The 10,423-nt window shown below is 59.3% G+C and overlaps 1 protein-coding gene across 1 annotated transcript; it reads right to left on the reverse strand.

Annotated features, from left to right (window-relative positions):
• Positions 1-1,526: 1,526 nt before the first annotated feature.
• CRYGN (crystallin gamma N) lies at positions 1,527-9,486 on the reverse strand. Its single transcript, XM_060020076.1, has 4 exons — positions 9,299-9,486; positions 7,157-7,405; positions 5,319-5,464; positions 1,527-1,855 (listed from the first exon to the last, which is right to left on the reverse strand). Exons 1-4 carry the CDS (start codon positions 9,317-9,319, stop codon positions 1,720-1,722), a joined length of 552 nt encoding a protein of 183 aa, XP_059876059.1. The 5' UTR covers positions 9,320-9,486; the 3' UTR covers positions 1,527-1,719.
• Between the last annotated feature and the right edge of the window lie 937 nt (positions 9,487-10,423).

Here is a 10,423-nt window from a genome sequence, read left to right on the forward strand (position 1 = left end):
ATCCCCGAATAAACGGGCAGAGAAAAGGGAAAACAGGAGCATGGTTTTCAACAAACCCTCTTCTCGACTCACAAGAGGCGAGGTACTCCGGGCTCAGAGATCTGACTGGTTTGCCATTAGTTTTGTGGTGGTTTCTTTCTTTTTTTTCTGCTTGGTGCGTGGTGGCGGTTATGCTTCTATCATGTACACGATAAGCCAGTCCAAGTTAGATGCAAGTTTCAGAAGGATTCAAGTGATAAATGTGGAGAAAAGGAAAGCATGTAATAACTTGAATACAACTGGAAAGGGTTCCTAATAATAAAAAGAAAGAAAAGTCAAGAAGAATCAATAAATCATTTTCCTTAGCACTGAAAATGTGTATGTGTAAAGCATACAATAACAGATAAAGATAAATTGGGATAAGTATTGCAATATATGACAGATAAAGGCCTATTTTTACTCCCAACTACGGCTTTCCATCAGCTCTGTGGTGGTTTTCAGTTGTCGGTTGGGACGGTGAGCGCCGCTGCTCAGGATTCTGGCGGGCAGCCGTAGGCGGGGAGCGTGGAGTTACCTGGGCCACTCCCAGGATCCAGCAGGCCCTCTCTCACTGGGGACAGGAGGCTGGACACTGAAGTATGGGTGGGGACGCATCGGGGGCCTCTTATTCCCGGAAATCCCACTACCTCCCAGGCCAGGCTCCTTCCTCCCTCTCTCCTGGGGCTGTGACCCCCTATCAAACCCACCCCAGCAAGGTGGGCCCAGTGTCCTGCAGAGGGCCCGGGCCCGGCCACAGAGAAGCTCCGTGGATTCACCCTCGGGATGGAGAGAGCCTGGGCCCTGGGTGGTGCAGCCCTGCAAGCAGCTGCGGGTGAGCAGATGCTCTCTGCTCCCTTCAGCCCTGAAAGCTTCGCCCCTTCAGCTTCCTCCTAAGTCTTCTACCCCTCCGTCCCCCCAGAGCCCACCTGTTCAGGAAGCAACTCCCCCTCGTCTTCCCCCAGTTTCTCTCTCCTTACAGGATACAAGGAGTGATGTGTCCCTGGGATCCAGCCACTCCTTTCAGAAGATCCTCCCCTATAAACTACAAGATCCCCCAGACATGCAGACTCAGGACCCCTGGGTCAGGCCTGGCTGTGGAGTGGACCAGACCACGCGGCCTGGCAGCCCCTGTCCCTGATCAGGGAGACTAGAGCCCAGAGGGAGCCCCCACCTCGCAGCAGACCCCCTCGGTCCCCTGCCCCGCTCCATCCCCATCACATCCTTGCCCCGCCCCCATCACGCCTCCCCCGCTGCCCCTTTCTCCCCTAACTGGCCTGTGGGTGGGGTTCCTGGAAGGGGAAGCGCCCTGGCCCCATCCTGGTTCCACTGGGAGCTGCTCTGGGACCCGAGGTGGTGACTCCCCATGTAGGACGCTGGCTTTTCACGTGTGAAGTGACAGGATTGAACTCCATGACCTATAGGTCCCTTCCAGCCCTAATGCTCCCCCAGCGGGTGCCTCGCAACGTCCCCCTCCACCCTTCCTGGTCGGTCCCTCCCACGCCGGGGGGTCCTGCCAGCCCCTTGCCCAGGGCCTGGGGGCCCCCCGCCCGGCTGTCCCTTGGTCACGAAGGGCAGAGGAGTCATTCAGCGCTTGGCTTTTATGACGTTTATTTCCCACGGTCCGAGTCCCGGGCGGTCTGGGGGGACTGTCCCTCTCTCCGGGCCGCTCCTGGTCGCAGCCAGACACCGGCGGGCGGGCGGTTAGAAGAAGTTGGCCACCCGGCGGAGGGACTGGACGCGCGCGCTCTGGGCCTCCCAGTCGGAGAAGCTGCGGAAGTCGCCCCGCTCCACCAGGTACATGCGGCCGCGGTAGTTGGGCTCCTCGTACAGGACCCACCTAGGCCAGAGGGCGGCGGAGGTCAGGGGCCCGGTGCTGAGCAGCGCAGGGCCCGGCCGCTCCTGTCCTGGCACAGCCGCGCGTGCCCTCCTTCCCCGCAGCCGCTGCCCCGCGCCCCTCCGCCCCGGGCCAGCCCTTCCCGCCCGTGTTGGCTTATTTCTCCGCCCACCTCCCGCCCGTCCTTTCACTGCCCCGTGTGTCCGGGCCAGTGCTCGGTGAGACACTTTGCACCCAGGGGTGCTCAGTTGACATTTGAAACTGACCAGTCCAGAATGTTCATCACAAGAGCCAGGAGTGGTTCCAGGACGCACATCCACTCTCATCCTCCCACTCCCCCGCCCACACACCCCACTCCTTCCTGCTCCTGAAAAGGGCTGTTTGCACAGACAGCACCCAGCACGTGGCAGGGGGCCTGCACAGAATGGGAACTGATTACTATTCATTCGTTCCATCGTTCAGCAAATGTGTTCCTGGGTCCACGTGTGCGCCCAGCCCTGCTTCAGGCCCTGGCGAGTCTCACATCAGTCAGACCACAGGTTCCTGCGGTGGGGTGAGGGGTGAGGGAGACAGCTGCACGGATGAGGGAGCCTTTCCCTCCCCATCGCAGCTCCCAGCTCCAGGGCAGCTGCTAACAGGCCGGGGAGCAGAGACTGGCGACAAGGACACGGACTGGTCTAGGAGCACCTATGGCTGGGCTCTGGGCCAGGGCAGGAGAGAACAGGGCCGCTCATCACCAGAGGCTATGGGGCTGCAGGTAATTGGGAAGGTTTCTCTCTTGGAAGGCGCGGTGGGGGGATGGGGCCCCCCGAAAGTCGTCTCTGCCTGCGGACCGGAGGGCAGGGGATGTGATCTGAGGAGAGGCCTCTGGACACGTGGGGAGTGTGGCTGTTGCAGCCCCGTCCCTCCACTGTCCCTGAGACAAGCAGGCAGCTGGGAGGGCCAGGGGGACCCCCCCCCCCACCGAGCTGGGCTCTGGAGCCTTTGCTGAGGGGCGAGGGGGCGGCGGCGGGGAGCACGGCGGGCCTCAAAGCCAACTTGGTCCACACCCACTCTGTCCATGGCGGCCCTCTCCACCTCACTCTGGCCTCTTTCTCTTTGACCACTGATAGAACACAGCGTTTTTCTCTGTCAGTCACGGAGGGGCTGGGGGCCTTGGGAAGCAAAGCAGGCCTCAGTCTCCAGGCCCCCGACAAAGGGGCTACACACCCAGGTCTGGCTGCTGGGGTCCCTTCTGGCCCAGGCCATGGGGTGCTCTGACCTAAGGGTTCTTGTCCATGGACCCCAAAGCACTCTGGTGCTGAAGGAGGTTTCTCCCCAGGAGACACATCCTCAGAATCTGTGAGCCCATCCAGCACAAGGCCAGCTGCCACTCACCTGCCACCACCGTCCCTCTCCTCCCCCGTCCCAACCCCACATCCGGAGCCTGGCACAGTCCGCTGAGGGTCAGGGGTCGGGCATGAGAGAGAGGTGGAGAGTGGGAGTGAGTGGGAGCACTGGGCAGGCCGGGTCCAGTCTGGCCGCTCCCCACCCCTTGCCCCGCCAGCCTCTCCGTGCCCACCGCATCCCCCACCCTGCCCATGACCTCCCCACACTCCACGCACATGCTGAGGCCATGGCCTGAGGCACCTCCAAGGGAGTCAGCCCCTCCCTCCCTCCCTGGAGGAGCTGGGAAGGACCCCCAGCAGTGTCCTGGGCTGCCCTGGAGCATATGGGCGTCCCCAAAAGGAAGAAGAGGAAGGGACCGGCTAGGCCTCCGCAGGAACCCCTCACCCTCCCCTGCTTCCTGCCGTGGGAGGGAGGGGCGCGCCGTCCGCCGTCGGCACCAGGACTGCACCCTTGGGAAGTGGGCCTCGAGGTGCTGGCATATCTCTTCCAGGTGCCCTTCAGGACACGGGTCTGTGGGGACAGGCCATTCCTGAGCGACTTGGGACCCAAAGAAAATGGCTCCTGGCAGGTAGGAGGTGTGGGGAGACCCACCTTGCACCCCCAACCTCAGATGCCCGGAAAGCCCTCGAAGGAGGTCACGCCCACACTAGGGGACCCTGGGGGGCACCACTGGGCAGCTTTTCCTTGCCAAGGGCTTACATTTTTTTTTTACAAGTTAAAGTCACAGGAGGCCAAGGACGAGGGCTCCATGGGGAGCGGACCAGAGCCCGGGTCCAGACGTGGGACCCACTGCAGGCAGTGACCCACGGAGTCCTCGCCCCTCTGAGCACCATCTCCGCTTAGGTGAAGTGGGGGGTGAAGTCCCTACAGTCAAATCTTAGCTCCTACCTTCCTGCCTTTTTCTCTTAACAAGCCCCTGGAGTCCCGGGGGTGGCTGGAGGGGGACTGGGCCTCGGGGCTCAGGATACCTTCTACACAAAGGTATGACTCTGGCCTCACAAGACACAACTTAGCCAGCAAATGGTCGTTTTGGAATTCTACCCCCGGATTGCCAGGTGCCATTGACTGAGGGCAAACCTGGAATTTCTGAAAGGCCTTTGGGTCAGGGGCCCAGGGCCCAGCAGCCAACATCTGACCTCGCAGGGGAAGGTGGGGAGTTCTTCCTCCAGCTCGGCTACGTCCTCCTTCAGTCCCTCCCATGACCATTCGCTTGCACCCTGATCCCGTGCCTCAGAAACACAGACGGCAAAGGGCTCCCGTAGCTGCTGGGAGAAGAGCCAGGCTCCTGGGACGCACGTTTCGGGGCTCTTCTCCTGGGACATGGGGCTGAGATCTGGGGAGACACCCAGCTCTAGATCAGGGACAGTCTGACTTGAAGCCAAAGGCCTGGCTGCAATCCCAGTGGGGCCACTCCCAGCGGGGTGGGGTAACTTTCTGGGTCTCAGCTTGCTCCTCTGTAAAATGGGGCAACGCTCTCCACTCAGCTGGGCAGATGGGGTGTGAGCAGGGGCTGTGAAACTGGCACAAAGGGTGTGCACAATGGGCGTTCAGATGCCCTTGGCTGGTGGAAGGAACCCGGTGTGCGGGAGTCGACGGAAGCACAGGGTTCTGACGGCTCTCTTGGGCTAGGGCGGACGAGCCCCCCTGGGCCTGGGGAAAAGCCTCCCAGCCGCTCTCCATCCCCCAGAAGTGAGCCACTGTGACATCATCTCCCCGGGAGGCCAGCGCGGCAGGGCTGGGCGTGTGGTAGGAGAGGTCCAGTTCGGAGTAAATAACGGGTGAGCATGTGGGCAGGCCCACCCTTGCCAGAGCAGACTTCTCCCAGCTCGAGAAAACCAAAGCGCAGTCCATGAGCTCAGCCCAGTCATAGAAAACGGCTAGGGCTGCAAAGTGCCCTCCTGCCATCAAGGGGGGCCTTTGGGGCCCTGCGTCCCCTCACCATGGCCTTCCTGGGCCAGGGGGACAGATGGGGGAGGGAAAAGGTCTCTGGGCAGGGGACAGGCGGCCCCCCTGCTGGGGTCTGATCCAGCCCGGCAGGCGGGGAACTGTGGTCAGCGGCCACGCGGGTTCTACTCACGCGCCGTCCCCGTACACCTTGATGGCGTTGACCCAGTTCTTGGTCCAGCCCTTACTCTGAAGGAAGGGACAGTCGTCCTTGAACTCCAGGCACTGGCCCGTGAAGTTGCAGCCCTCGAAGATTTCTAGGCGGAAATGCTCCCCATGCTGTGGGCCCCCCACAAGTGGAGGAAGGAAAGAGGGTGAACAGTGGTGACGTTTCCCGTCATAAACAGGAGCCCGTGTGGGCAGGAGCTTGGACCCATCCAGCACCCAGGGCACCCGTGAGTTCCTGGGCTGGGGGGCCGGTGAGTACCCCGACCTCAACGCACGCCCCTCAGACCAGAACTGCCGCTCATTCTTGCGTATGAGATTTGGTTGGATGAAAGGGGTCTATTAGTTTAAAAAGATTCAGAGCCCCTGAACCAGTCCAGTCACTTCGTTCTTCAACTGCAGAACCCAAGGTCCAGAGAGGGCCAGATCTCCTGGGACAGCGGCCGCCCTCGGACCGGCCCGGGCCACTGGGCTTCCTCCTGCCCCAGACATACCACCGCATTCCTCTGCCCTTCACCCCCTCCTGGGCCACAGGCCACTGGCAGCCTTTAAATGATAATATTTTACAAACTGTAATAGAACGTTTATTAAAACACGAAGCCAAAAATCTAAAACAAATAACAGGGATCTCATTTGCTGAAATCCCTGCTGGCTCCCTGGGACGAGGACATACATCTCCCCATAAGATTCCCCGTATTTCCAAAGACCGAGGTGGGCCAGCTCCCCACGGGCTCTGGCGCCGGCGGGGGCTGGGTCTGCGCCACAGCTGGCCCCAAGGACAGCTCTTCCGAGAACAGCATTCGAAAGATACCCAGGGTAGTTTTCATATAAATAGCATTATGCAAGATCCAGGGCCAGCCATGTTAATTCTTTTTTCCAAATGTCCGTGACCTGGTGGAAATCTTAAGAAAGCATTCTTACAATTTGAGAGGCCAACGCCCAACTGGTTTTGCAACCCATGTAGAAAAGAGAGGGGTTTCCACACAGGAGGCCCCTCCCCTGGGGGTCCTCAGATGTCCGTCCAGGAGAGGGTCCTCCCGCAGACACAGGGCCGAGACTCTCTGATAAGTTGTACACCCCTGGTCTCGGGAACCAGCCATTTCCCACCCTAGCTTCCGGAGCTCACAGAAGGTCAGTTAGGACTTTAAGATGGAAAAATTCTAAGGAATGGGAATGCCCAGTCTCAAACCCTATACCCTGAGGGCAACATCGCCATGGGGGAGTGACACCTCTCATTGGCTCTCCCGCACGTACTGGGTGGCCCTGTGAAAAGGCAGCCACCTGCTGGCTCCTGCCCCCCAATTCCCGCTGCCTGGCCAGTGATACCTAAGCTTCCTCCGTCGGCCACTCCATTGAAGGCTCCTGAAAAGCACTAGAAGATGACCTGCTTGGGTGGACGCACCAGGACCACATCAGCCTTACTTTAGCTGAATGCTCCCCTATCTGGTTGCAGAGCCAAACCTCTCATGTTTTCAATAGCATTTTAAGTGGAAAACTCAGCAAGATTTTGGCATCAGAAATTGAAAGTGGTTTCCTGATACATGGCTGAAAATGCAGGAATGAAAACTCCCAGGGGCTTTCCTATTGGGTCCCCACGCATGGGAGTGGCTGGGTCTGTGTGGGGACATCTCTCGGGCTTAAAGATCTCACAGTCTCATCCGTTCCTAAAGCTGGGAGGGCCCTGCTCCCCCCACCCCTACCCCCCGATTACTCATCCCACGTCTAACCAGGCCTAACTGGGCCCTGGGTCACTCCAGCAGGAACCGCCCCCACCCCGGCCAAGTGGAGTGGCCCAGGCCCACTCACCATTCCAACAGGCCGACAGGAGCCCATGTGGTCGTTGTGTCTGTTCCAGAGGTAGAAGTCGGGGTAGTCGCCGTGCTCCAGGACGAACTGCTGGCCCCGGAAGTCGGGGTGATCAAAGCAGACCCAGGCCCCACTCTCCACACGGACAGAGTTCACCCGGTTCATAAAGCCTCGGTCTTGGAAGTTGTCACAGTCCCCGAAGACCTCCAGCTTCCGCCCCGTGAAGTGCTTGCCCTCGTAGAGAGTAATCTAGAAAGGCCAGGTTAGAGGACCCAGGAGTCAGGGGCTTCTCTCCTGTGGCCCAGCATCCACCACTGAACCCCAATTCCCAGGCCCTGGAGCCCCGACCTGTGGCATGTAGTAGGCGCTGTTGCCTGGGTGAGGGAACGCCTGGATGGCGGGTTGAGGTCAGACCCAGCACCCGGCTCGCCCCACCCCAGGAGGCCATGGTTGAGCAGACGGATCTCAGAAGATATGAGGGGACAGGGATTTCCCCTTTGTCCAGGGGCCCGTTTGAAAACAGGGTCTTTTCAAACTCCCACTGCATTTTTTAAACTCAATTTTTGTTTATTGTTAAAACATAACATCCAACGAAATGTTTCAAAAGAAAACACTTCGCCTACAACCCTATAACCGAATATTCACTTTCCAGAAAGTCAGGTTTCCGAGACTGGGCCCCTTAACAGGAGATATTGAATCCAATGAGCCAAGTCAGGGCCTGGCACGGGATTAAAGGCTCCAAAGAGGGCTTTTTCAATGTAACCCCGTCCCTTTGTGTTCTAGGCCCCTCCTCTGGGTGACATGCATGTGTCAGACCTGGAGCTTTCTAACCCGGCGCTCAGTTCAGACACTGTGTCCTATGGTGATGTTGCACTGATGGGTAGTCCCTGTTCCCAAACTAAACATGACCCAGATGGTAACTGGACTTGCTGTGGTGATCATTTGATAATGTATAAAAAAATATACAATGTTATACACCTGAAACTAATAAAGTCTTGTTAGTCAATTGTACTTCAATAAAAACAAAACAAAACAAAAACAAACAGAAGAACCATACCAACCCCAAAACTCACTCACTTTCTGCAGAGGAACCGAAAATTCCAACTCTCGATAACTCTTTGGGTTTCAAGAATCGTGCTCCTAGAAGGGCCCTGGCAAAGTAATGTTGCCTGGGGCCCAGTAATTGTGGTCATGATGTACGTGTACTGTCACTGAGGGTAGAACTGCTCCTCTGGGCCCCTCGGAGCTAGGCGAGGCCAAAAGCTTTGGCCAAAGGGATGTGTGTGGACGTGGAAGCTTTGAACACCACGCACCACTTCTCGCCTCTCCCTTTACCTCTGCTGATATCAAGGTGTCCCTCTGCAGCACAGAGGAGGGTGTGCAGACCACAGTGGAGATGAGCTCTCGGCGTTGTCGCTGAGGCATAACCCAGCCCCCGCAGACAGATACAGTAATGCTCTCACCCACTAACCTTGAATGTAGCCCCTGGAAACCAAAGGCAGTCTCAGCTTAGCTAGAATAGGGAGCCAGGGAAGGGGGTAGGGATCCAAACTTGCCACTCTTCCCGCACAAGGCAGATCTGATGGAGGGCTCCCCCCGCCCCAGATATTCAAGGACAACTGGTCACCCACAGGATTCGAAGGTCCCTCAAATTTCAACATTTTGCAGAGAACCTGCCCCAAGTGCCCCTGAGCAGATCCTGAGGAAGGAGCAGCCACGTTCGAACAGCCTCAGGCAAAGAAGCGGGGCCCAAGGGCTGCAGGGCAAGTCGAGGATCCCCACTCCAACCCCGGCACCCCTTAGGTCTGAGCACCGTCCCTGCGCCGGGCTCTGGGGCACCGTCCCTGCGCTGGGCTCTGGGGCAGGGGCTTGGCGCCGCAGAGCCAGTGCTGGAGACACTGGGTGGAAGAACTCCCCACCCACATCACAGAGGCCCTCAGCCGGGGCCAGGCACCCCGTTTTGTTCAGAAATTTAGCCCACTCTGCTCGGGGTTGTCAGATGCAAAGGGCATCAAGCGGGTTGGCCGCACCTGTCCCCGGCCCCCATCCTCAGCACAAAGAGCAATGAGGGCGGGTGTCTGGGCCCCTGCGGTCACCCTGGGCGGCGGCGGACGGACGCGAGAGGTTAGAGTGGGCACTCACCTTCCCCGAGCGCTGCGCCATGGTGCGCCTCGTGCGCGGTCCCACCGGCCCGCGGGGGCCCCAGATATAGCGGGCGGCGCCCTGCTGGCTCAGCGCCGCCCCGACAAAAGATTTGCTGGGCCGGCGCGTTAGTGCTGTCGGGCGTGCTAAGCCCGCGAGGGGCCGCCCGGCCCGTGGGACCCAACCCGTCCCCCGCCCCCGCCCGGGGGTCTCCCTGGTGCTATCGCGCCCACGAGCCCAGCCAGCCCCCAAGGCCTCCTCTCTCGCCGGCCCTGCTGAGTCAGGACTGGTGGGCCCCGCCCCGCCCCCCGACGCCTCTGCCCTGGGGTGGGGTTCCTCAGGCTCCCCTCGCCCTCCCTCCTCCGCACAGAGCCTTACCAGACCTCCCGCCGCGCGCTCTCCCACCCGGGGACCCAGGCTCACATTGGTACTGAGTTCGCTTTCTCTTCGAGTGAAGAAGGCTGGACCCCTGCTCCAGAGGGCAAAGAAGACAGCCCCTGCCCGCCCCCCCGCCCGCTGCTCTTGTCCATCCCAAGTTTGTGTACCCTACCCACAGGGAGGCCAGACAAACCGAAATGTTGGAGCTCGGCACAGAGGAGGGTTTCTTGCAAGGGGCATGAAAGGAGAACCGGCTGGCTCACGCTCAAAAGGCTGCAACTCCCTGCTGGGTTTCAGGGAAGGTTTTTTTATAGGCAGGGTGAGGGAGGGGAGTTGCAGGGTGTGAAGTGGTCCGGCGACCGCACAAGTCTCTGCTTGGCTGACGGTGAGGTAGTGGGGCGGTGTCAGGTGCGGTAGAGTGCGGTGGTGTCACAGGGGTTAACGTGATCAATCAATCGTCAGGCTCCAGTAGGCCTGGGGGCTCCGTGCTCATGGTCATCAAGTAGTTAACTTCTTCCATTTGGTGGCGATTTTAGCATCTGTAAAACAACTCAGGAAGTGTGCCTCAGATACTGTCATCTAGGTACTTCAGGGAGGAACTAAGGATTCTGTGAGCCACATGGCTGATTTACCGTTCAAATTCTTACCAGTTCTCCTGGCCCCACTGCTCTCTCTATCACTACATGTTCACATCCTTCCACTCATTAATTCTTGAGCCAGGCTTTTGTGACTCAGGGGAGGCCTGGG

The sequence above is a fragment of the Delphinus delphis genome, chromosome 9 (genome assembly GCF_949987515.2).
Source record: "Delphinus delphis chromosome 9, mDelDel1.2, whole genome shotgun sequence".
NCBI lineage: Eukaryota > Metazoa > Chordata > Mammalia > Artiodactyla > Delphinidae > Delphinus > Delphinus delphis.

What these genes read in the sequence shown, in the direction of transcription:
- CRYGN (XM_060020076.1), bottom strand. Translation starts at nt 9,319, where the DNA reads ATGGCGCAGCGCTCGGGGAAG. An exon ending in TGGCGCAGCGCTCGGGGAAG is followed by an intron (nt 7,406 to 9,298) that starts GTGAGTGCCCAC and finishes TGGCCTTTCTAG; the next exon opens with ATTACTCTCTACGAGGGCAA. An exon ending in CCTGTCGGCCTGTTGGAATG is followed by an intron (nt 5,465 to 7,156) that starts GTGAGTGGGCCT and finishes GGGGGCCCACAG; the next exon opens with CATGGGGAGCATTTCCGCCT.